This window comes from Plectropomus leopardus, chromosome 1 (genome assembly GCF_026936395.1).
Source record: "Plectropomus leopardus strain MGB_pleo_1.0 chromosome 1, ASM2693639v1, whole genome shotgun sequence".
Classification (NCBI taxonomy): domain Eukaryota; kingdom Metazoa; phylum Chordata; class Actinopteri; order Perciformes; family Serranidae; genus Plectropomus; species Plectropomus leopardus.
The window spans coordinates 27023056-27049298 of NC_142176.1; the positions used below are offsets into that span (position 1 = coordinate 27023056).

The window sequence follows — 26243 nt, forward strand, 5'->3', positions numbered from 1 at the left end:
ATTATTATGTTGTTGTTGTTGGTGGTGGTGGTGGAGGTGGTAGTGGTGGTGTCGTTATAATAGCATTACATTTGGTAAACCATGCATTATGACTCAAAACTCAAAGTTTAGGACTTGGGACTTGCCCGTCTGATGTAGGACTTCACCATAGACTGTATTGGATGAATACTGGTAAAGTGGAACAAAGGGTAAAGTGGGAATTAAGCTTAATCATTTTTAATTTTACATGTATAATGTTACATTACTTAAATTACCACTGATCTCATCTTACACTCATAATAATGAATAAATAAATAAATAAATAAATAAAAATTGTATATATATATATATATATATATATATATATATATATATATACACTATTACATCGTTTCAGGTGTATGGACTTGCTTGTCTTGACTTGGCACTTGTAAGAACTGAGACTTGTGACTGTGACTTGCGAGTCCTACAAAGACGGAGAACTACAATACCCACAATGCCAAACAGCAAGAGGAAAAGCGAGAATTCCTGTCACGTGATGAGGTGTCACATGCTCCTCTGCACTCTATGGGCTGCCCAAACACAGACGCCAGCAGTCGCTACCTGAAGGCTGTTCGTCACTGAAGGTACTGTTCCTCAATATCAGCATTTTATATTCCTCACACCTTTAAACAGCGACGATATTACGCCGAATAGGATTGATACAGAGATATTGAAATGTGTTTTTTATTTGGCGAAAAAAGAGCTTATTTGTGTTTTGTATTCAGCTAGGTGTAACGTTGTTAGCTAGCTTTTGTATGACAGAGTAACAAAGGGGTTGACTGCGTTGACAGTTGTTATTGTTACGTTTATGAAAAGAAATAATCTAATCATTTTTAAAGGTGGGGTGTTTAACCAGTCATGTTATCTCGTGTAGGCGGCTGTAGGTGTGTTGGTGTTGAGAGAACAATGTTAAGCTAGCAGTAAATGAAATTGAGGTCAGCTGGACATCATCAGCACCATGTTCCCAGTAATTTTACTTACTAGTTTTACTTCTTCTCCTGCGGTTTCTATAAACAAAGTATAACATCATTAGTGATATAATGAGAAAGCATGCTCTCAATATCCACCAAAATGTCTGTATAGTTTGAGATTTATGTTTGCACTAGAGACCATTGTTAGTATTAACTCAATTCAACTTCATTTTTATAGCACCTTTGATACAAACATGCAGCCCAAAGTGCTTCACATGACAGAACTGAAATAGCACTGACACAATTAAAAGGATAACACAAACAACCATACATAAAGTTACACACACATGCTAGAAAATTAAAAAATAAGACTATAAAATATTTGTTTAAAAAGCAAAGAAACATAAAAGATCACATTAAATATAAATCGATCAAGTCAATAAATGAATAAATAAGATTTGAAAACAACAGGGATAAAACAAGGTAAAAACCAATGATTAAAACTGTAATGTTACTCAAATTTTTTTTAAAAAAGGTGGGCCTTTAAACTTACCTTTAAAAATATCAAGAGACCTTTTATATTCTAATATCCAGAGGCACTCTCACCAGTACTTACTCAGAGGAACACATGAGGAACATTTAAAAGTAAAGCAGTGCAGGACCGAAGTGATCTGACTGGAACATAAAATCAAAGAAATGGCAAGGTCATTAACGTTACATTTTCTTTTCACAGCATATGCCACGAAGCACAGAGACGTTAGATACCTGTAACTGCCTCTAATAAAAATTTAATGACCTAGTTTGGATTTTATGAAAAGCGTAATCCTTTTGCGTTATTTTTCTAAGACTAATCAAAGCATATCAGTATCAAGGACAGTCGGCATTAAATGAAAATAATTTAGTCTTTTTCAGGTCAGATTACTAAATTGAGGTTATGCTTTAAAAGCTACCTTTGTCTTGCTGAGGTGTGAAGGTTTGCATTCATCACACAGTTATATTGTTAATCAGGTCCTTTGATCCTGAGCATGTTCTTCCTTGTGGGTTTGTTAGCAGAAGATAAGATTGAAACAATTTAGGAAATGGCTCATCAAAACTTTGCACTCGTGCTCAAAAGCTTCACAGGGTACTCACAAAAACCATGTGGGCCAACAGTATGCAGGTTTCTTGTTAACCACAGCCAGAGTTAACTCTTGCACAATAGACATGAAAAAAGTGAAAAACATGTTAACCTATCCGGACTTTTGACACTGTATTTAGTAAGGTTAATGTAGTATTACAGTTTATTCACCAATGAGAAAAAAAGTAAATAGTATATTTTGCTAGACATACTTTAGTGCAACTTTTTAATGCTATTTTGGATGACATAGCATACTTTGACATTTCCTGTTATTTTGGACAACTGCATAGTATGACTTCATTTTGTGCTATTTTGGACAACTTACTATATTTGTTCGATGTGTGCATGTTATTTTGGAAAACATAAAATGCTGTGATTTTTCCATGCCATTTTAGACGACATACTATATAAAGCATGACTTTTTATTGATACTTTGGATGACATACTGTTTGTAATAGTATTTGTTTGGGAGGTAATGCTTCTTCCAAGAATACAGAGAATGAGTGCTGTAACTCTGTGCTTGACATTTACTCACAGAGACAAAGAACTACTTTACACTAATTTACACTGGTATGTTGGTATGATATCAGAACTGTGAACGCCCAGTTTTATGTACCAATGCAAGTATCTCTAAATTCAAACAATATTTCATTACAGATTACTGAATGGCTCCACTATCATACTGACTCTGGTGATAACCTCAGCTGCCTCCTGACTGTTGTGGATCATAACATACTGGACATTTCTGATCAGCATTTCCTCAACGTGGATTCAGAGAGGTGGAGACTAGTTTTCTTGGTGGCGTAAGGCTTGGCAGGCCGAGCCTACTGACTCATGGCGATTAACACTGATGTCGAGGACTGGGGCGGAGTTGGGAGTAATGACTCCGGTGAAAGAGCGTGGCTCCTGCAGAGCCCCAGTGTGGATTCTGTCCGGCATCTTGACACGGACACTGGTGGGAGCGGAGGGGTGTCGTCTTGGGCAGCGGTCTTCATCGTAGTGAATGCAGCTCTGGGAGCAGGTCTACTCAATTTCCCTGCAGCCTTCAATATGGCAGGAGGAGTGACTGCAGGAGTGATGCTTCAAATGGTGAGGAGCTCCCAGTGAGCCGCATCCTACTGTTTGCCCCTTCTGCAGGCCCTTTCCCCGCTGCATGAGGAATGTCCTCGAACATGTGATGTAAAATGATCAACTGGGCTGAAACCTGTAATTCTATCAATTCTTTAGTGTCCAAAATGTCATAAGCAACAATAAATATTAACTAGAAATTAACCCTCTGAAACCTGGATTGACATCAGTCTTCTTGTGCCCCTTTTAGCATTTAACACATTTGAAAAGTGAGAAAATTGGTTTGATTTCCTTCAAAACAACTTCTTAGAAAAAGTCAATTAGCAATTTGGAATGAAATGTCCTGCAAATTCCCCAAAAAGTTGCAAAAGGTGACAATAAGATGACCTGAAAGTTAGATTTAAAAAAAAAAGGAGAGAGAGAGAGAGAATGATTAGAAAGTTATCAAATAACAGAGGAAAATATCAAGAAAACTAAATTAGGATTAAACTATAATTTAATATGTTTATATTTATTATTTTTATTTTCACTTAAGCTTTTTGTCCAGGTCATTCCCTGTTTTTGATATTTTACCCTTCTTTTCTTTTCCTTTTTTTGGCCAATTTAAGATGATTCTTTTGTAAATTTTTACGAATTTCTCGCTGATTTTTGGGTCAGTCAAATTGCTCATTGCCTTCTCTCCATGTTTTAAATAATCAAGCCAATTTGCAATAAAGGCCAAAATTGATGTCCCAAACATTCACCCTCAGGATGTATTTTTCTGACATAAAACTATTGTTCAGTCTTTATTAGAACCTTTGACAGAGCTTGGCTTCAGCACACAGTACTATGCAGTAAATTTCTGCTGACAGTCCAAATGAATCATCTGTGCCCATGTGATCAACGCAAAAGCGCCTGTAGACGATATTGACGATATTGTTGTAGTATAACCTAATGCTTCCTGTTTCCTTTTTTTTTTAGTTTATGCTGATCTTCATAATCAGTGGACTGGTGATCCTGGGCTATTGCTCCCAGGTATGTGTGACTTCTGTTCCGTCAGATTCTGACTTCCTAAAAGTCTTAATTTCCATCACTTACTGTTCAACTTGTTTCTTTTTCATTTTCTCCAACATGTTCTGCGACTCTTTAAATCTGACTACATTTCTTTCACATGAGTATTTTTTTCTTTCACAGCTTTATGTAATAACTGTTCTGTCATTATATTTCTGGTAAAATGCAATACATTGCACAATAGCCCAAGACTTTCGCTTCCGGATGGCTCAAATTTGTGCTTACATGTTAAAACAATGAACAGAGAGCCCAAGTTTGAGGTAGTTGAATACATTTGAGAAACATCTGCAGAATATTGCTGTAAAATACAAAAATCGGCCAAATTTGGCTGCCGTGTTAACTTTGTTTTAAAGCACACGGTACCATGAGTCACTAAATGAATATGGTTGACTGACTATATTCAGCAGCCGAAAAGTAAAATCACCACCTTCTTTGTAACCATGCCTTAAACTGAAGATGTTAACAGTCAGCAGTGAGGCTTCTGCTGCAGGTTTACTTGAGGAGTTTGATAGACACACCAGTCCGGATCCTACTGGTGTTGAGCTGTAAGTCCATCTTACCTGTTGGAAATGTATGAAATTGCTATAGGAGAAATGCAGCATAAGTGAATCTGATCCTTTCTTTTTATAGTCAGCACCTTATTTGATGTCTTATTAGGGCTGTGCTGGTGCTTTAGACTCAGTTCATGCTGTGTTGCAATAAAAGCAGAGCTTGCCAAATTTAAAATCACAGGAGTTAAATCAGCAGCAGGTTATTTTTACACTTTGAAACGACACCTCAGCAATAAAAAGCAGAATGAAGCTATTGTTGGTACATGATTGACACAATGCTAGTGTTGTTTTAACATTTCTGGAGAATATTTTCTTGACTCAGCATTAGGGCTGCACAATATGAAGAAAACATGCAACAGCATTGTTGAATATTGCATTAACAGTATTACATGTGACACTAGGGCTGGACGATATGCAAAAAAGATCGTATTGCGATTGTTATATGAGTTGAAATTTTAGTGGGAATATGAATATTTGCATTTCATTTTCACTAAAAAAATGTATAAATGTTGATGATGTGATTTTTGCTGGGGTCTGTTCCAAACAGGCATTTTCTCTAACATCAGGAATATGATTTGTAGGTCGGTGCCTCTCTTGCAGCATCACAAAGCTTCACTTAAACAGTGATCTCGCAACTTATTTGACCTCTATCAGAATTTTTTAACTCCTGCCATTTGGATACTTCACTTGACCATGTTGTGATTTTATTAATGTTTTGGTTAATTGTGAAGCCGTGTGTGATACATAAACACAACATTAAACTCAACACACTAAGCACCAATAAAAAAAAAATGATTTTAAAGTGCAGCATTAGACTCTCTTTCAACTTGCTAAAAAATCCTGATTCAGGAGTTGAAAGACTTTAAAAATAAAAGGAAAGAAAGTAATCCATTGTGCAACGCTGCTCAGTATTGTTTAAAAGTCACAGGTTGGCTAAACATTGTTGTCTGAGCAGGTGCATCTCTTCAGGTCTCAGTTTACCCAAATTCAAATGGATAAGATCAGTATGTTAATGCACTGTCATCTCTAGATGGTCACAGAACCTGGAAAGCAACTTAACAGCTAGAAGACTATTCCAGTGAGTTAACGGCCGAATCCATGTCAGTGTTTTAAGGATCTGTACTGGTTCCTCAGGTCAGTAATGAAAGCACCTATCAGGAGGTTGTTCGGGCCACTTGTGGGAAAGTGACAGGAATCATATGTGAAGTCGCCATTGCTGTCTACACCTTTGGGACTTGTATTGCGTTCTTTATTGTCATTGGAGACCAGCTGGATCGCTGTAAGTATATTCACACTGAAAAGGTGAATCAAGCTGCCTTGTTTCTGTCTTGTTTTATGAGATTCTTAGACAATCTTTGATCTTAATTTATAATTTCTTTAACGTCTAACAGTTAGAAATGCTGTCTCTCAGCGCTTAAGCAATACTTCACCCACAAAATGATCATTTGTATATCAATTACTAACCCCGTGTTAACTTAATTTGAGAAGAAAACTTTTTCTCTCATGCCTCCATGGTGAACTAACAATCCAAGCGTATCTTCGTTTAAATCCAAACACCTGTTGACAAACTCTCACACCACTTGTGCAGGATAATACAAGTTTCATTTATCCTGTTGTATGCTCAGTACACAGATAACACAGATTTTATTAGAGGCAGTGACACAGATTTCGCTAAATCCTTACCATTTAAAACACTTCACATACGAGTAGCATGCTTATGCTCTTGTATTCCATTGGGCACAGTGCAACGCACGCGATTGCCCAGGCACAATACTTGTTTGTGGGTAGACTGTTTATGCAGAAGTGTTTTAAAGAGTAACGTTGTGACAATGCATGTGTTTGGGAAGTACTAAGCATACAGTTGAACAAATGAGACTTGGGTTATACTGCATGAGTTGTGTGAGAGTTTGTAAATAGCTTGTTATAGTTTTTCTGTCGTTAAACCTTTACACCATTTCATCAAGAATTTTCTCTGGTTTTGGATTCTTCATTCATCATGGAGGCATGAGAGGAAAAATGAAGTTTTCTTACCAAATTCAAGATAACAGGGGGTGGGTAATTGACGTACAAATGATGGTTTTGTGGGTGATGTAATTGTTTAGCTTTGTGTAATTGTCAGTGTGTATTGTTCAGTCACCTACAGTAACATGGACCTTGTCCTTTTTGTCCTACATTGCCACAGCTGTGACCTGTGTGTTTGATCACCATCAGCAGTAGTGTTGATAACCTTTATTTGTGCCATCATTGATGGGCAAAGAGCATCAAGGATGACACCACTCAGCCATTTCTCTCAGTAAATGTGATCCTCATGTGACTCATTTCCTTACACTGAGACGCTGACAGTGTAGAAATTTTACTCCTGACTGTCTGTGAAAGCAGAATGTGACCTTCCACCTCTTTGGGGCTCAATGATTAAGGAATTCAGTAGTTGTGACTTAAATTATCTACATTGCTAAATCTCTTCCACGTGTACGGCAGTTTGCAGTTAATTTCCACAGTTGCACTCTCAACTCTAACCCAGCATAGATTATACTGCCCCTCCAAAGTCTTCTTTTAATTCCTGTTTTTTGTTACAGTGGTGGATGCAGTGGATGTTGACACACATGATCCAGTCAGGGGCGACTGGTACACTGACCGCAAGTTTACCATCTCTGTTACTGCAGTCCTTATTATTCTTCCCCTCTCCATTCCCAAAGAGATTGGCTTTCAGAAGTATGCAAGGTACAAAACTTTGTCCCTCACTCATCTTATTTTCTCAATGAGTCGAGCGAGAAAAAACAAGTTTACAGTGCGTGATGATCACATCTGAGTTTTTGTTCTTTATAATAGTGCACTGAGTGTGATGGGAACCTGGTATGTGACCATTGTGGTCATTATAAAGTACATCTGGCCAAGTAAAAATATGACTCCAGGCTACATTCCTGACGGGTGAGCTCTACACACACTTCATTCTCTTTCAAAACTTTTGAGTGATTATTTTAGCACTGTCCACCTACTCATTCAAGCAAAAACATCTGCATCCTCGTCATCATGCTTTGCTTGAGTTGCTGAATTGTTTTTTTTGTTACAGTTCTGCTTCCTGGACTGCAGTTTTCAATGCAATGCCCACCATATGCTTTGGTTTCCAGGTATCTCTTCATTCGGTATCATTTGAGATCATGAAACTATCTGCTTTCATTTGGAACAGAGTTTGATATACATGAATTATTTTTGTCTTTTTATCCTCTTTCCCCTGATCTCTCTCCACAGTGCCACGTCAGCTGTGTGCCAGTGTTCAACAGCATGAGCAGAAAAGAGATCAAACCTTGGGGAATAGTAGTCACTCTCAGCATGATAATCTGCCTCTTTGTCTACACAGGAACAGGTACTATCAATGGTGCACTCATTACTTAGTCATGTATATGATTACCAGACCTAAACAGAGTTTTTCCCCGTAATAACATTTTTTAAACATCCAGTGTATAAGGTTTCAGGAGTATTTTAGTGGCATCTTGCAGTGAGGACTTAAGACTGCAACTAGCTGAGCTTCTGGTTAGCATTTATTTAGTGTTCATTGCTCAGGAGTTTTTTAACCAGAAGCCAAAGTATCAGTAGAGGTGTTTTCTCTCCAAAACAAAAAGACCAGGTGATTTAAACTAGTGAAAGCACTGACTAAATGATAAAAAATCCTTGTTCTTTAAATGCTTGTTGCATTTGATCAGGTGTCTGTGGCTTCCTGACATTTGGCTCAAACGTCAGTCAGGATGTCCTGATGTCGTACCCTCCGGATGATATTGCAGTGGCCATCGCAAGAGCTTTTATTGTCATCTGTGTCATCACCTCCTACCCTATTTTACACTTCTGTGGCAGGTAAGATTCAGAAAAAAACTTGCATGTTTTATTTTCATGCTTCTGGTTGTTTGTATACTGTTTCTTAGTCACTGTTGTTAATATTTTAATAAGGACTTTTAAATTGCACAAGTCTAAAAAGACTTCCATCTATAGTGCAGTAATGTGTTGCTACAGCTTTATGTTACCTTATGTTACTGTCGAGCCAGTTTGCAGCTTTCTGAGAGAGCACAGCTGTTGGTTGTTTACAATGTTCCCATTATTTATCTTTCACTATTTGCATGAGCTATTAAGACTAACACCATATGATAATATAGAGTCAGTCTGTTTGTCATTATGGTGTTCTGACAAAGTCAAACTTGTTTAAGGCAACTCAGACTGAGTTTTGTGACAACCTTACACCAAAAGTTTGAGTTCGCAGGAGCGCGCACCAACTGATGAAAGTTTGAACTGTGAAATGGCTTGAAAAGTTGGGTAGTATGAGGCCTGCATTACACGTGCCAGAATGATACAGATCAGTTGCATACAGGAAAAGACTTTTTTAGAGATTTTATAAAGAGCACTGGTTTCGGATCATTACCTGTTGTCAGTGTAAGTGCTACAAAATGGATTCAGTGCCTCCCTTGTGTGCATGAAGAAAACATTTCTTATTTTACGATGCAGTTGATGGAGCATTTTCTTACTGCACTTTGGTATAATCATGTGACCTTTCAGGGCAGTTATTGAAGGACTTTGGCTGCGTTTTCAAGGCGAGCAGGTGGAGGTGTGTGTGCGCCGTGAGCAGAGGAGGAGGATCCTGCAGACGCTGGTGTGGTTTGTTGTCACCCTCATCCTCGCCCTCTTCATCCCAGACATTGGTCGGGTGATCTCGCTGATCGGAGGATTGGCCGCCTGCTTTATCTTTGTCTTCCCAGGTAAGACTTCCCACACCGTTGGCAAGGTTTCACATTTCTGCGTCTTTTTAATGTCACACTGAAACATCTGTCCAATGTCTCTTTAACTTTACAGGTTTGTGTTTGATTCAAGCCAAGCTGTCTGAGACAGACAGCAGAACTTCAAGGTGAGATGCTGCTTATTCCCAGTGTCAGAAAGTTACTTAGTTCAATAGCTAGTTTAACGCGTTGAAATCTGGAGCAGTATCACTTTTCTTGTGCTGGTTTCAGATGCCGTTCACAAGTATTTAAAGCTTTAAACCCTGAGCATATTGGCATAGTGATACAATTTCTTTCAAAAACATGGAAAAAAGCGATTAGCAACTTAGTTAGAAATGTGCTAATTAGCTAATAACTAATTGCTAATTTTTGGGTAATTTCTTGTTGCTCATTGCCTTCTTTCCATGGCTTTGAAAGAAATCGAGCCAGTTTTTACTCATGTTTCAGTTTAACTATATTAAAATCTCTGTAGCTTTTTGCATAGTTAACTACTTTGAGGTATTTAGTTTAATTAGTTAATCACATACTACATCTTAAAGTATTCTCATCACGTTTTTGTGCCATACAGTCTGACTCAAAGCTACAGTGTATTGGCGACACACTCACAAGACTTATGAATAAAACAGAGCCATCATTAGTGTCATTAGTGACACTTGCGCTTTTCCTGCTGCGAGTGGCCAAAATTTCTGTTGTGAAAAAGGTCTTAAATTATGCAACAATAAATTGAATAATGAATCGTACAATTAATCTGCAACTATTTTGATATTAAAATCATTTCTTTAGCAAAAATGCCCAATATTGTCTGGCTCTCTGCAGAGTTGAGTGTTATTCTTTGTCATTTTGGCACTATGAGCAACTATTTTACATGACTGACATTTGATTCAGTGTTGATATAAAATATGTTTAACACAGACTTTAAGTCCAGTGTGTAAGATTTAGGGGAATTTATTGGCATCTAGTGGTGAGGACTACAGATTGCAACCAGCTGAAACTTGTCCCGGTTAAAATTCCCTCAGTGTTTGTTGTTCAGGAGGTTTTTGCCGAGAGCAAAATTATTTGCAGAGGTCTCTTCCTCTTTAAAACACACAGACCCAGTAAATAAAACAGGTAAACTGAATTAAGCAGTTTCACTGTAAAACATCAGTGTTTTTCTGATGCTTTCGTTAAGGAGGGGCTGCTAACTATGGTGACCAATGCGAAAAATGGCCCTATATTGAGCCAGTGTTTGGTTTGTCCACTCAAGGCTACTGTAGAAACATGGCAGTGAACATGATGACCTCTGTAGATTAGGACTTGCACTGTGTGTAGATACACTGGAAGTGGCTCATTCTAAGGAAAAGAAAACACAAAGATTCTTGTCTTCATGTGATTGTACACAAAAGAAAACATACTTATTATATTAAATGTATTCTCTGCTAATATATTCCCCTAATTCCTACACACTGGATCTTTTAAGTAAACGTATTCCCTTAATGAAAACATTTCTCTAACGTCCATCTCTCTGTTACAGTTGGCATGGATTGGTGGTCTTAGGTGTTGTCATGGTTACGATTGGAGCTTTCATCTTTGGCCTCACCACGTCCAACTCCATCTATAAAGACGTTGTCAGCTAAAAGGAAGTTTCATCAGCTGTGTTTAAGACAGAGGGGGGGCCTTAGTCCTGTGCTGCTATACTGAACTATGGTGGAGAAGCATCTCATGACACTCATTTAAAAAATCCTCTCCAGCATGTCACGTCCCTGCTCCGTACTGAGTTGAAGCGCCTCAGTCAGTCAGAGCCACCCAACAGCGCCATACAACCTCAGACACTTTGCCTTTTATTTAATGTACAGTATAAATTGCATGTTTTATGATGGTTTTAACCTGCAGTGAAAACCGTCTCTGACGGATCAGGGACAGCGGGGAGCTTCCTCCGTCTCTGGACCCTGTAGGGGCGTCACATTCCTGTCCTGTTTACAAGAGCTGAAGGACTTTGTATAGAAAGGTCTTACAATCAAATTGATTTTAATAATGAAATTGTACCAATTTGTGTATTTAAACTTGCATGTCGAAGTAAATGATTCTTATTGAAGATGACATGCTGTGGTTCCCAGGTCTAACCCAGGTCCAGACTTTATGTTGTCACTGCTGATCGTTTGTCCACAAATCAAGACTTCAGACTCTTCAACAATGGGAAAGTTAGCTGCGTGATACGTTTGCACACGCAGAATCATTAATGAGTGATTTGATAACTGCATGGTTGGACAGTTCAATTAATTTGCAGTTACTACCTCCTAAATGAGTTGCAACTAATTTGGCAGTTCAAACTAATCTTATTAGGGTTGCAACGATATGTGTGTTTTCATGGTTTAACTGTCTCAGAAAATATCACAGTATATGGTATTACACCGTTTAAAACTTTTAAAATTCAAACTTGAAACCTTTTTTTTTAAACAGAAGAATGTTTAAAAAGTCTGACTGAGGCAGTTGTTTTTTTTGTTTCTTGTTATTAATCAAATGTACATTGTACAACCATCAGTTTTCATACCATGATAAACCATGAAACTGATATACAGCTGAAACCCTAATTGTATGACATTTTTAAATTTAGAAGGACATTTGAGGGTTTTATTTGTTTTTGAAATATGTTTTGTTGGTTTCTCATATTTTTATTAAGTTAGAGGTATGGTGATGATTTAATAATTGGCTTTAAGGTGAAATCTTATTTGTTGCACTGTTACTACAAAATTACAAAGTTCATGTTAACTTGCAGGCTGAAAACCGCAGCAATGTGCCTGTCCAGACACAGTGCGCAAATCTTGTGCTGCTCCTCTTGCGTCCAAAAGGAGCAACAGCTTCACAATTAGGAAAACCCCAACTCTTTCAAGAGTGCTGCTTCCTGACAGAGTGGGTTTAAAAATGATTATCTTTTTGAATGTATGGAAAACAACTTAAGCAGAATTCAATTTGTACATAATTTACAGAAAGCGGTTGGACTTGGTGCTCTGTGGGCAGAGGCCAACTAGTCAAACTGAATGTGAAGTTTTTTTACTTGAATCAGGACAACACTGCAAACTTTGTTTCAAGCTGGAGAAGTTCAAAATCTTCTATTTTTTTTTTTTAAGCCAAAGATCAAGCTTTTGTTTTCTTATGCCGTAACATTTAAGACCTGATCTATTAAACACTAATTGAATGTGTTCTTTACAAAATTGAGATAATTAAGTTGTCTTAAAGGTATACAGTGCAGGATTGTTACTGTTTGTAAGCACGCTCACCAACAAATTGAAAGTAAAAACCAACTCTAGGTTCGCTTGTGCTGTGTCTCTTGGATGATGTTTATGGGGTTAAACATCCATAAACGTCCTGAGCACATAAAATAAAAGCAAAACAAGAAAATTCAGGCAAAGGTCAGAGTCTCTGCAGTTAAATATACCAGTACACGCTTCTACTGGGTCATGAGTGATGATTACGAACCGCAGTTTCCCCCAGGGGAAGTATTTCTGATTCTGAGAGAGACTTCTTCTGAATGAGTCTAAACATTGTTTTTATGAAAAACCTGCTTAGTATATCTTTTACTTCATTTAATGCATTTTTTTTAACCAAAGTGCAAATGCATCAGACGTACATTTAAAATAAGAAGTACTTTCAAATTTTACAAGTCGCAATCAAGACTTAACTGAGTGGATTAATTCATGGTTTTAAATTTAACTATACTGAATCAAGGCTGATAATCTTGGGTATTGAAGCAAGTTAATTTAATTCAAGTGAGACTCTTGACAGCTTTTTAATACTGTTTTATGAAACCCAGCAGTAAAGCTGTTTGTGGACATGGACAGTGAAAGTAAAAGGGATTTTTTTTTGCTCTTGTAAAAGCAATTACGTTGTATAAGTCAAGCTGTTGGACTAAATACATTTACATTACACTTTAGAGGAAGGGAAAGAAACCACAGTCAAAAAAAGTAATGCTTTCTGTGGCCAGTACAAACACCTTAGACTGTTTAAATGTCTTGAAATCATTGTTGAAATACAAATTGTTTTTATGGTTTGGCGTTGAGCCATTTGTGTCAAATGTTTGATTTTTTTTTTCTTACCTTTTTGGTGCTACAGACAAGAGCTTATCTGATTCATGAATGAATGTCAGGTGCATTTATGATTTCTGTCACTAATTTACTGTGCTAAGGATGTGCAATGCATTTTTTTAATCAGAAATCATGTGTTCCTGTTATGTCACACCGAAACCTGACTTGCAAACATGGAGTTCTTGGTAAGTTTTAATTGAAATACTTTACCAGAGCTATCTGCCATGTTCCAAAAAGTTAACTACAATCAAGGGATGTGAATAAATAAATCTGACAATCCATTTGTCACTGGCAGTTCAAAACATTTAATAAAGAGACAAGTGAAATTGACATTTTGATCGAGACAGTTTGAGTATCTTGATTCACTTGAGTTCAGAACAATCACCTTGTATTACACACAATGAAAACACCAAGTTTCAGCTTCACATCAGTGCTACAGAAAACCACTTCATTTGATCATGTTAAGTACCCTCTTAAGTATTTGGAAAAAAACAATATCTCCTTTGGCTTTTAATTTTGGACATCAGACATAAATTGAAACTGGCCACCTTTTTTGCAGGGTTTTCACTTTTATTTTGGGTGAATTAAAAAGGACTTATACCTTGTTTTTATGTTCATGTAGTTCCACAGTTTGAGGACTATGCAGTGGGATGATTTTTAAAAAAAGACAAGGCCACTAAGGAGTATTTAAGGCTAAAAAGAACGTTGTTAACACGCCAAATCATATCCAAAGATAATCCAAATGAGCAGGGGCTGTTTACTTATTGAAATCCGAAAAATAAGTTTCCAATGAGGCATGGGCCTTTAAAATGAGAGTGTATAAAATAGTCCCTGCATGCCCAACATTGATGTCCTCAAAGCTGGTACTTCAATTTTTGTATTTTAAAATTTAGCGTGATGCAGAGCAAAGCCAACAACAAATAATGCCTCTCTCCAAATATTCAACACACTTCACATACTTTATTAACAATACAGATGATAAGAATTAATTCCCTAACAGTCCTTTCCCCAAAAATCATCTTCCCTGAGATAAATGTACCATCCAAAAAATGATGAGTGCAGGTTTTTTGTCTCCATCATGGCTCAGTAGGGACCATTTGTTATGAAAGACTGGAACATGTGGAGAGCGGGACCAGGAGCCCACTGAGGAACCATGTGACCTGCACCCTGAAACACATAGGACAGTCGCAGTTCACTGTAATGCAACCTTATCACCAATGTGAAACGGCAGAGCCGTGCTTCTATGACACTGAACAACATGCTGGTGATTATTACCTTGACTGTCAGGAAAGTGATGTTTCCAAACTGTTGGTAGAAACCAGCAACCTGGTCATCATGATGCCATATCTGGTACGCACTGGTTGCCTAAGAACAACATTTATTAGGAAGTGTATCTGGTTGTAGTTTAACACAGGAAAATGTATGCATATTTCAATAATCTTTGCTAAAATTAAAGTGCCTACCTTAATGCCAAGGTCTTCCACAAACCACTGGTCTCCCAGGAAGTTGCAGGCCATGTCGGTGTCACCGTTGTAGACGAGCGCCCGCAGGCCCAGTGAGAGCAGCTTCAGGTACACCTCCTTCACCGTTGGATACAGGGTGGTGTATTGAGCTCCAACGTCGTCACTATAGTAAAAAAATAAAAATAAAAAAAAAGAGTTAGTTTTGATCATTATGGACATGTCCCTGACCTCCTACCTAACTGCAAACAGAGTAGAGGGGATATGCCTGCTAAAAGTTACTATCACTCTTATTTAGAGATTTAAATGCCCTGTGTGTAGGATTTAAGGGAATATACTGGCAGAAATTGAATATAATATAATAAGTAGGATTTCTTTAGTGTGTAATCACCTGAAACTAAGAATCGTTGTGCTTTTTTTTTTTTTACCTTAGAAAGGGCTGTTTATATCTACATGGGGAGCAGGTCCTTGTTTACAGCCAGCATAGTTAGAAGCCCCTCTGCCTCTTACCAGAGTAAAAAAAATGCTTTTTCTTTAATATGTAAAACTGATTCATTCATGTTTTTTTTTCTTTTCTTTTTTCTTTCAGTTTAAATCCCCTGGCCCATTTGTTGTGGAGAGGAAGAGACCTCTGTGGATAATTTGGCTCCTGATCATCTGGATCTTGAGTTATCAGACAATAAAGGTACGCACATATTAGCAGGTGTTTGGACATTGGCCCTTCTCTGATGAGCCGAATGGCGTCGGAGAAACACTGATTTGTAATGTGAAACTGTTTTTATCATTTTTTTATACTAGCTAAAATTACCGGGTCTGTCTGTTGTTTGGAGAGGAAGAAACCTCTGCAGATAATTTGGCTGGTTGCAACCTGTAATCCTCACAGCTAGATGCCACCAAATCCACCTAAAGCTTACACACTGGCCCTTTGAATTGATCTTCATGTACTGTTCACAGGAACAATACTTTCAAAAAGGAGTACCCATACACTAGATTCACAGCTACCTCTAATTTCATTCTATTCTAATGAAATTAAATAATTGATTAATTAGCTGTAACATACCTGCAGATGTCCCATGGCGGCAGTGTATCTGAAATGTGTAAAGCTTTCTTCACATCGCCTCTGTTCAGCCAGTTCTTCTGAGCCGTACTGTTGATGCAGGGAGGGACTTCACCCAGAGACACAGAGAAGGGCATTCCACCTGAAATCTTCATTTAAGATTTTATCATGAAAGCTATAAGACAATGCATGGGCATGGGCAAGCATCACTTGTTCACACAGAGAAACACTCACCTTATTGGTGTGCTGGAGTTTCCTGTAGTTCATAAACAAGTGATTCATGGTCCTCTCGTAGCCTCTGTGGACGCTTCTGCCACCCTCACAATCCAAGTAAAGGGCATATTCATTAAGTCCGCTATTATACACAATGCCAAAGGCCACGTTCACCTGAAGGGAGACAAGGTAGAAGACAAACCTGGATGAGTCATCCAGTAGCACCACAACTGCCCAACTGAATTTTGAAGAAATAGTGCCCACGTACGAGGGTCTTGCATGTGTCTGAACTGGAGTTGTAGAAGTTACAGTTCCCTTTGTCACAGCAGTTTATGTTCAGGTCTCGCCATAAACTGCACATAAAACATGACATTAAAATGACAACCACTGCATCAACAACATTTAAGCAATTGATGACTTGAGCCACTCACTCTTCCCCAAAGAGGCCGTGGTAGTAGCCAAAGTAGATCAAACTTTGGTCATTGAGAGCAAAGCTGCTGAGACCGTTTCCCACTGAAAAGCCCTGAAAGCAAAAATATATGAGAGATACTGCGTAAGTCTTCTCACTAAATAATATCTCTTCTATCATGAAACTGCATCCTGGTGGTGGTACTGACACCGAGCAGTTGATGGTGCTGATAAGCAAAACATCAGAGGCTGAAGGAAAGTTTGCATCAGTGGTGTAAGAAGTACTCAGATCTATTACTTAAGTTAAAGGACAACACAGAAAAATACTCTGTTACATGTAAAAGCCAAACTCTCTGGTAATAGCACATAAGTATGAGCAATGAAATACTTCAGGTACCGAGTGTTAGTACTCATTATGCAGAACGACCTATTCCAGAATAATGTATTGTATAATATATATATACATATATAATCTGGAAACTAACTGGCTAAATTATCAGAGCAATGCTGCAGAGTAGAAAGAAAAATTAGACAGTAAACATAGACAGTGCAAAGTTGCAGAAAATTGAAATAGTACCTCAACATTTTATTTACATGCAAAAATATACTCTGACACCTTCCAAAACTGGTTTGCATCAATCATCTCACCTTGAAGTTGATTTTGGCAGATCCAGTAGCCACGCGCAGGCTGAGGGTTGGTACATAAATTCCACCATAACTTTCCCCAAAGATGAAGAACTCATTTTGAGTGAAGTTTGGGAACTTGGTGAAAAAACTCTGCAGGGCTTTGTAGTTATCATCGGCGACCTAAGATAAGATCACATGAAATGGAAAGCCTTTCTTCACATTTCAAAGTGAGTCAGTTCATCACTGAACTCACCTGGTCATCATCGGTGGCGTATTTTTTGTCATCAGAGTAGGAATATCCCACTCCTGCAGGAGATTCTAGATACAGCACGTTGGCAATCTTGTTCCAGCTGAATTTGTTCTCATACAGTGTGGCTCCGTTATCATTTACCTAAAAAGAAAAAGTCAGCAATGCCTAGTCAGAGTTGCTTATTATTCAGTGCACAGGTATAGCTGTGCACAAAGTTAGCATGCTCACATGAAATGGTCCATTCTCTGACAGGAATCCATCCAGCGAGCTGCAGCCTGGGCCTCCGTTCAGCCACAGCACCACAGGGTCTTTAACTGGGTCCCTCTGAGAAGTCACAAACCTGCAGGAGATCAAGACCAGGGTCATGCATACCTCCCCACCTGCTGAAACTGATGCTGAACTGGGGTGAGGCTTATTCCATTCATGAATAAGCCTCACCCCAGTTCAGCATCAGGCGTATTGGACACAAGACCAGGGGTCAAAAGAGTTGGCCCCTCTAGTCTTCACCTGCAAAATGTTGCTCAAATAAACATGTACTAGCCAGGAAGAAACTCAAAATGAGCATACAGAGATGCAAAGGAACTGCAAAAAGACTCAAAATAACTCATTTAATGGGAGAAATACTTTTATCAAATTTTTTTTTTTAACTTTATTTGATCTCTGGTGTTCATTTCATTTTATTCTACAGACTTTGATGTGTCTATTTTTTAAAGATATGTTATTGTTTTGTGTTTTAGTTGTTGAAGTTATCTTTTTTTGTCTGTGTTCTTTCAGTTTTACTATGTTAAGCACTTTGGGCGCAATTTTATTCACTACAAAGTGGCACAACGCAAGCAACTGAACGGCACAAAATTACCTCAAAGAGCTACAAAATTACCTCAACCAGATATGACTGAACTTAAATGTGCAGCAAGCAGCTACATAGAGACAGAAAACAACCACAAGACGACAAAAGAAAATACACAGTAACCAAATAGTGACATGAGACAACCCAAAAAGACATAAAACTGTTTTAATAAGACAAAATTGCCTCAGAGACCAAAACGACTACAAGGTGACACAAAATGACCACAAAGAGACACAAACCACAGAAAAGTTTCCCAACGACTACAAAGAGATGCAACACAGACAAAAGTATGTGTGTCTTGCTCCTGTGTAGGAGAGGGGATGGGGCCCTCTGCACATCTGTGCCCAGGGGCCCACTGTCTCATAATCCACCCATGTTACTGAAACACTGCAGAAAGGCATGACTTGACTTGAATGTTTCTTACCAATAATGGAGAAACTTCCCGGGCCGTGCCTGGAGGTATCCCGACCACTGTCGGTAGTTGGGTTTGAACGACATACCTGGCAGGTGAGTCACCTCATCAGGAGCGTACTGAGCCCGCGAGCCGAGCTGAAACACGGCTAACACACACACCAACAACCCACCGGCCGACATCTGAACTCTACTTAATAAAAATGACCTCAAACCGACCGACAACGACGATTTACAGCAACTTCCCACAACGTCCCCAACGGGTGCTCAGCGAGAAGAGGAAAAGCCCGAGCGTCATATGACGGCTGCTGTGGACCACGTGACCACCACCTGACTCTACACGGAAGTGCTCAACAACAAAACAAGCAGGTATGAGTTACAGGGAGGTTATTTTATTTTAATTTTTATTTTATTGAAAACACTTAGGACAAGTAGAGGAACATACTCAAACTAAAGCTACACGGAATTAAAAGCAAAGACAGTGAATGCGACATTACAGATAGGATATATTGAGAAATGGAAGTGTAGTTTTAGGCTTATTTTATTTAATAAGTGACAGTGTAAATTAATAATAATAATAATAAAAAACAAGGTATAAAAATGCCAGAATTAACCAGGAGGCTATTCTTTAAAGCTGAAGAACAAAGAAATAGGGCATACAGTTTTGTGTGTGTGTGTGTGTGTGTGTGTGTGTGTGTGTGTGTGTAAAATGGCATTTCAAAACATGCAGGACATATAAATAACAGAATCAAAAAAGAGTTTGGCCCCCCAAGTAAAAGGATTAATGTTAGTTCCTGGGCTGATATGGGCCACAAGTGGTGTTGGGCCTGAGTCATGGGTGTATTTGTATAAGCACAACTTTGCACATTTTATTCATATTATCTTTATATTTATTTTTAATAGTGTTTCTCCATTAGCACTATATTTTCCCATGTCAATATCAAACTCCGTTCTTCATATATAATATAACATTTCGGACTTTTATTGTGAAGGCAGATATATACGGCTACCGGAAAGAGTACGCGCTTTTACCTCCAAAACAGCGGGGGTGGACTACTTGTAAAGTTGGAACTCTGCCATAAACATTAGCTTTAATTTAAAGAGTAGGTAAATGTTCTTGCTCGCTAAACCGTGCATCTCTTGTTAAAATACCATCGGTTATAGTCGTCGGAGCTGCAAAAGTTAGCTACGTATCGTCGGCAGCAACTCCTTGCAGCGCTTGTCCCGACAATATCCAGGTAAAACTCGTTAATTTCTTAATTTTCACGCGTTGCGCTGAAGTCACCCAGACAGACTTTTTGAGTGCTCTTGCGCCGCTTCGAAAAACTAAAAGTTTTGCAAGAAATGAAACCGTAACAGCAGCTATGCAGGAATGAAGAGGTACAACAACGTTAGTGTTTCCGGAACAACCTTTTCATAATAAATCAGCGAGAGACGAACCGTGGTTAGTGTAGAGGCAAAAAGTAAATGACAATGTTTTCTTCCCAAAAATGTTCTCTTTCATCATATGTATTTGACTCCCTATTAAAACAACAAACCACAGCTCATACGTGAACACATGACGAGATTTTATTTCGAAATAAACACCTTTCCGGTTGTGTGAAGCGGGCTCTGTGCAGCTGATTCAAACAACACATCGCGGGGAGGTACCCTGTTTACGTGCTCTCCTCTCACGTCCAGCAGCATGGATCCTGAAGGGAGCCCACAAAGTGCAGACGATGAGACCGTCACGCCAGACCAGATCCCCAAATACCAGAGGAGTCTGAGGAGCCTTCATACACTCGCCACGAGGTTTCTCGGGTTGTTGCAAGAAGCTGATGGCGGTGTGGTGGACCTCAAAGACGTAAGTGACCTGATCCCATCACTGGAAATGTTTCATCATAACTGGAGAATCATTAAATCATACTTTTACATTAATAACAAACCGTTGCAAATGAAACAAAAAATCAAAAAAATGCATCTTATTTCTCATGAGTGTTCAGTGTGTTCACTAGGAAATAAGAATTTGTATAGTGTAATTGTCATGGCTCGCTGAATAGGTTTATCAGCCACACATCCACCCAGGCCTCCCTGACATTTACTTTTAAAATGTCACTTAAATTACCCACCAGAAAGAGATTCAAAATGAGCACAGAGAGACACAAATCAACTACGTGTATTGGCAAAACAAACACAAAAATACAAAAAAACTTCAAAGAGACATAAAATTATCTTAGACACAAAATTATATTACATGGTGGGGCTCTTTGCATGTCTGTGCCTACGGGCCCATTCTCATAATCCACCTGTGGTTATTGTGATTCTATGTCAGAAATATGTGACTGTTGATATTTCAGTGTTTCTGTCCACTTTAACTAAATATACAAGTGAAAAAGAGTTAAACTAATACATAACTAGATCTTTTAGAAGCTTAAGCCCTTTGGTTGGAAAAAAAAAGCAACTATGTGCATAATATTTCATTAATTGAGCAGAAGTTCGATAAGTAAGTAAATGTAGCCTCAGCAGGAACAAAAGCTTGATCTTATCAAAATGTGTGCATCCCTCCTAAACAACTAACCGTGTGTTGAGTGTTGCAGTTAAGTGTTTTTTTTAATCAGGTCTTGAACTTTAAAGGGATATTTTGGGTCTTTTGAAGTGGGGTTGTACGAGATTATTGTCCCTAGGCAGTGCTGATGTCAGTCAGCTCGTCCACAGTTTGGAGAAACAGGCTGGAGTCTGACTCTGAAGCTAAGCAATGGATAGCTGGGGACAGGGACAGCAGCAAAACATATTTTAACCACCTCAGAGAGTCCCACCTATAAAAATAAATATCAGTTTAACTGTTGACTATATTAGAATATTTTCACTGCTTAATGTTACAGTTCGACAACAGATTCTGTCAGGGAACTTGAGCTGTTTTATCGCTCTCTTTAAAGCCAGGCTCCATTGATAAAAAACAGTGTGTTCACTGGACACAGGGCCTGCAGATCTACCTCTGCCATTGTGTGACCTTTTGCTCTTTAAAATGTCCATTTGGATTCACCAAAGTCACGTATTAACACAAACTTATGGAGGCAGCGGTTCACCGGCAGCTCCTGTGTTCAGTGAGCCAAAATGACTGTTTAGTGGAGTCTGGTGCCTTTAATGAGGAAATAGATAGAGAACTGAACAGGCTGCATGACGGAAAGTTACAGCGGTGAAAACACTCTCAATATGATAACAGTTATTACAAATTTTTCCATACTGGTGAAAAATGTATCCATAATGCTTATTGTTTTTATTGTATATTTTACTAATGCAAATTTTTATTTCATATTTTTTAATTTATATCTTCATTTAATTTTATATTTCTTTTCATATTTCTCTATTCTTATAATACTTCTTTTTTCTACTTCTATTATTCTCTGTGCTTGGCATCAGAGAAACTATATGAATCACAATTTCACTGTGAGGATCAATAAAGTATTTCTGATTCTGAATGTGTTATAGATTTTTTTCTTCAGTTGGGGCTTATTATACAGTATGTGGTTAAAATATGTTTTTCTGCTGACCCCATCCACAGTAGTACATTACTTAGCTTCCAGGTCGCACTCCTGCTGCTTCTCCAAACTGAGGGTGTGCCGACATCTACTGTAGGTAATATGCTGACAATGGATAAGTTCTCCATACAATCCCACTTAAAAAAATCAGAACTATCCCATTAAAATCCGCTGTAAGGGATTTTTGAATGTTTTGGCACAGTTGGCCAAGACACCCAGATCTTAGACTGCGTGTACATTTGCGAAACAAAAATCCAGTAGGATGAGGAGGCGCAATGGGCTTTTTTTAATGTTCTTTCAGGCTGTCAGGATCCTGGCGGTCGGGCAGAAAAGGAGAATCTATGACATCACTAATGTGCTGGAGGGTGTTGGTCTGATTGCAAAAATCTCAAAGAGCATAGTGAAGTGGAGGTAGGTTTTCAGCCCTACCTTGTGTGCATGCATTTCAGTACACGTGTGTCAGGAGGAGTGTGGAGCAAAACATGTTTTAATAACATGATTTATATGCTTTTTCTAAATAAGAGGAGCAATACCAGGAGAAAATGCTTATGTTCTAAGCAACAGACTGATCGAGTTGAGGTCTGAGCTGAGGGACTTGGAGCAGCAGGAGTATATGTTGGACCAGCAGAAATTCTGGGTTGAACAGAGCATCAGGAACACCAGGGAAGACTGCAGTGAAAAACCTTTTTTTTTTAAAAAAAAAAAAAAAAAGATGTAGCAAAGAGTGCAGAAATGAACACGCTTGTTGGAAATGTTTCACTTTTCCTGCTTTAACAGTTACTGAAAATGATATGTCAGTCAGCATTTTGAGCAGATTTAATGTGGTATTTCAATTTGAACCTTAACTCATATTAACTCTGACATATGTGAACCATGAAGATATCTGCAACTGCTTTAGTGGTAAGCTGGTTATTTTGTACTTTCTGTATCAGCATATTTTTACATTTGACAATCCAGGTCGAGAGTCAGAGACAGAGTGACATACACATCCTTACCCTGTCTTTGGTAGGGTTGCATGTAAGGTATACTATCATTAAAGTTGAAGGTTATCATACCATTTACATTCCCATCTTCTATATAAAAAAAACAAAACAACGCTGGACAGAGAATCTCACCTTTATTTTAAATATTTGCAAAGTGGAGACTTTCTAAACATACTTCCAGTATTAAAATGGTTTCAGTTATAGTAATACATGTTTCTGTAACCAAAACTAACACACTAACCTCACATTTTCACTCCTTTAAGGGTCATGCTTACTGATTGTAATACTGTAATATTGTCAAACTGCAATATTTTCTGAGAAGGTTATCGTATTGTAAAAATCTCATACCGTTGCAACCCCTGTATTTTGACATCAGCACATTTTTTCCTCTCATCTCTGCTGCTTTTTGAGTTGCACTGATTAATGTATCTGTAGGAGCCCACAAGCTTCAAGTTTAAAAACCTTTTGGCTATTCCAACTTCTTAAATGTACACCAAAGCATGTGGATATCAGGGACTTTTTATGAACTGGTTAAAACTATTTTTCTGCAGTGATTTCTCTTCAGGATCAGGAAATGTGTTACAGTAAAAATCTAAGCTCATAACAGGCAAGATGCAGAACTTTCAGGGGAAGCTGCAGCTCAGATTCGGCTGATGTTTTGGTGTTTGAGTGTATTTTCCTAGTTGGACTGTCAACACAGCTGGACAAAACTGCTGTGTAAGTTCATGATGGCACAGCTGACATTACTGATATTTGTTTAATGTGGAGGCAAAAAGAACCACTAACATTTTATTTACTTCAAACATAAAGAACAGACTAAACTATTTTCTTCTGAAATGATTTTCTCTCTCCTCTCCCTCCAGGCCATACTCTCTTGGCAGTACGGGCGCCATCTGGCACACAGCTCGATGTACCCATTCCCAAAGCTGTAAGTCGTGCATCACTTTAACCCACTGTAGTTCTTCTTTTTTGTCTCCTCTGATTCAGTTGGGATGATTTAGTGTGTAAATGCATCTTCTTTCAGGTCCAGAACAGCCCAGCAAAGTACCAGATCCATCTAAAAAGCATCAACGGGCCAATAGATGTCGTACTTCTTAACAAACTCTCTGTCAGCTCTGTTCCTGTCGTACTGCCTGTCCCACCACCTGAAGAACTTTTACGCAACGCCAAACCAACCATACCAACTTCAGATGAGACGGCAAGCAGTGTGGGACCCTTTCAGGCCTCAGCTAATACCAAACATGACGCCAAATCTAAAGGACCGGCCACGGAGGACATGCGACACCTTCAGTCATCGCCATTTAAAAACAGACCGGATACATCGAAATGTGAGTGTCTTAGTTTGTGTATATTCTGAAGTGTGTTATTGTTGAAGTTGAAACTCAATTTTAGCTTGGTACTTGACCCCTTGTCAGATTGATTTGTTTTTAAAAAGTGGATTTAATATGAAGCTAAAAATAGAAAGTATTTATAACACACATCAGGTCAATACTTGATCATGGATATTATAGTTAACAAAACCTAGGTTTGGAAAAAAACATTTGTTAACTGAAATAAAAATAAATTGGGTTAAAAAATGAGAGAAATATAACATGCATAGAAAATCCAAATCTGTGAAAAATGGGAACAAAAAGTTTTCCGTTTTTGTTCAGTATATAATGACTATACTTGGACAACATTACTGCTGCTAAATTGGCCTTTAAGTATCACTTGTGCTCCTTATCTAATCTTTTGAAGAGATAACACAGATACCAGCCACTTCCTCTCTGATTGGTAACAGTTTATCGGCATATATGGCAGTGGTTGCTGGTTCTGCGGTTTCTTTCTTTGTCTTAGATTTGTTCTTGCATGCAATGTGTTTATGCCTCATGCACGTTTCTCTCAGTGTTGTGGACTTTAACATTGATATTTTTAAAAATCTGTTTTTCCAGCACAAGGTTTATCAAAAGAATTGCAGGACCTACTACGCCCAACCAAAGGTACAGCCTGTGTCTTTTTGTGTCTCTTAATCATTTATGTTCATGAAATTCTTGTCAGTTTATTTGACTGTATATGAATGTATGATTAAGTATGTCTTCTTTCATTTTGTAGAAATGATGACTGCAGATCGAATAAGAGAGCTTATTGCCTCTGATGGTAAGTGGATTTTGTATTTTATGACTTTATATATTATATTAATATCTGTCATAAATAATGTATAATATACTAATAAAAGAAATATACTGGTATAATTAGAACTGTAGTAATCATATGTTCACTGCTACTCTTCAGTTTTTCCTCCACTCCGTCTATCTCCGCCCCCATCTGAACATGAATACCCCTACAATCTGGATGACAGTGAAGGCCTCTGTGACCTCTTTGACGTACCGATGCTCAATGTTTGACCATGACTTCCTGTGTTACGGACTCCAAAAGTAAATATTTTACTCCAACAATGTACATAGTCATCTATTTTTAAATAGTTATTTGATTGCAACCAATAATAAACATAATTTTGAACATTGTGTCGACCTCATTCATTAACTGAGAAGCAAAAATTCTTCAAACAATCTTTGACGTGTTTTACTTTAAATGATCAAGCAAACTAAATGAGCCCCAGTTGTTCATTTAAAAAAACAAAAAAACAAAGTCACACAAAAAAAGATTATTTCCCTGGGAACCATGAGTGTCTGCACAAAATTTCAGGGAATCCCTCCAGTATTTGCAGAGATATTTCAGTGTGGACCATCCTGAGAGCCTTAAAGTGTAATCTGAAAAATTAGACATCCAACAAATAACTTTACCAAAATGTATCCTACAATATTTCCCCTTCTAACTACATTAGGGGGAGTATGTTATAAAGTACACACACTTGTGTTAAACGTGAAACACAGCATTACTGGGAAATATTATTTAATTATTTTCATTTGTTTTTGGTCACTACTTGCCTCTTT

The 26243-nt window shown here is 38.1% G+C and overlaps 3 protein-coding genes across 6 annotated transcripts; 2 read left to right on the plus strand and 1 right to left on the minus strand.

The window, feature by feature from the left end:
- The first annotated feature begins 503 nt into the window (after window positions 1-503).
- On the plus strand, window positions 504-13866 carry slc38a7 (solute carrier family 38 member 7). Its single transcript, XM_042486801.2, has 12 exons — window positions 504-605; window positions 2707-3138; window positions 4078-4131; window positions 5853-5997; window positions 7295-7439; window positions 7548-7646; window positions 7789-7846; window positions 7968-8082; window positions 8420-8567; window positions 9261-9460; window positions 9555-9606; window positions 10989-13866. Exons 2-12 carry the CDS (start codon window positions 2884-2886, stop codon window positions 11089-11091), a joined length of 1374 nt encoding a protein of 457 aa, XP_042342735.1. The 5' UTR covers window positions 504-605; window positions 2707-2883; the 3' UTR covers window positions 11092-13866.
- LOC121957060 (lysosomal protective protein) lies at window positions 13818-19115 on the minus strand. The gene is made up of 11 exons (XM_042505604.2): window positions 18823-19115; window positions 17780-17891; window positions 17555-17692; window positions 17323-17481; window positions 16698-16789; window positions 16535-16619; window positions 16288-16440; window positions 16057-16202; window positions 15000-15162; window positions 14812-14901; window positions 13818-14703 (listed from the first exon to the last, which is right to left on the minus strand). The coding sequence occupies exons 1-11, from the start codon at window positions 18990-18992 to the stop codon at window positions 14620-14622; spliced, it is 1392 nt and encodes a 463-aa protein (XP_042361538.1). The 5' UTR covers window positions 18993-19115; the 3' UTR covers window positions 13818-14619.
- On the plus strand, window positions 19046-25814 carry LOC121957157 (transcription factor E2F5-like). Of its 4 annotated transcripts, none has more exons than XM_042505921.2 (10): window positions 19046-19178; window positions 20490-20652; window positions 22629-22738; window positions 22850-23005; window positions 23184-23227; window positions 24174-24238; window positions 24335-24638; window positions 25242-25289; window positions 25402-25446; window positions 25582-25814. In XM_042505921.2, the coding sequence occupies exons 2-10, from the start codon at window positions 20494-20496 to the stop codon at window positions 25692-25694; spliced, it is 1044 nt and encodes a 347-aa protein (XP_042361855.1). In that variant the 5' UTR covers window positions 19046-19178; window positions 20490-20493; the 3' UTR covers window positions 25695-25814. The 4 variants fall into 4 exon arrangements, with proteins under 4 accessions (XP_042361855.1, XP_042361805.1, XP_042361726.1 ...); XM_042505871.2 differs by having other exon boundaries at window positions 19064-19178; window positions 20493-20652; XM_042505792.2 differs by lacking the exon at window positions 19046-19178 and adding an exon at window positions 19819-20047.
- Window positions 25815-26243: the final 429 nt, after the last annotated feature.

Excerpts from the sequence above, each read along its gene's own strand:
- slc38a7 (XM_042486801.2), top strand. The coding sequence starts at position 2,884 with ATGGCGATTAACACTGATGTCGAGGACTGGGGCGGAGTTGGGAGTAAT. Across the intron at positions 7,847-7,967 it reads CCATATGCTTTGGTTTCCAG|TGCCACGTCAGCTGTGTGCC; the intron begins GTATCTCTTCAT and ends CTCTCTCCACAG. Across the intron at positions 9,607-10,988 it reads ACAGACAGCAGAACTTCAAG|TTGGCATGGATTGGTGGTCT; the intron begins GTGAGATGCTGC and ends TCTCTGTTACAG.
- LOC121957060 (XM_042505604.2), bottom strand. The coding sequence starts at position 18,992 with ATGTCGGCCGGTGGGTTGTTGGTGTGTGTGTTAGCCGTGTTTCAGCTC. Across the intron at positions 17,892-18,822 it reads GGGAAGTTTCTCCATTATTG|GTTTGTGACTTCTCAGAGGG; the intron begins GTAAGAAACATT and ends GATCTCCTGCAG. Across the intron at positions 14,902-14,999 it reads TGGAAGACCTTGGCATTAAG|GCAACCAGTGCGTACCAGAT; the intron begins GTAGGCACTTTA and ends TGTTGTTCTTAG.
- LOC121957157 (XM_042505921.2), top strand. The coding sequence starts at position 20,494 with ATGGATCCTGAAGGGAGCCCACAAAGTGCAGACGATGAGACCGTCACG. Across the intron at positions 25,290-25,401 it reads CCTACTACGCCCAACCAAAG|AAATGATGACTGCAGATCGA; the intron begins GTACAGCCTGTG and ends TTCATTTTGTAG. Across the intron at positions 25,447-25,581 it reads AGAGCTTATTGCCTCTGATG|TTTTTCCTCCACTCCGTCTA; the intron begins GTAAGTGGATTT and ends GCTACTCTTCAG.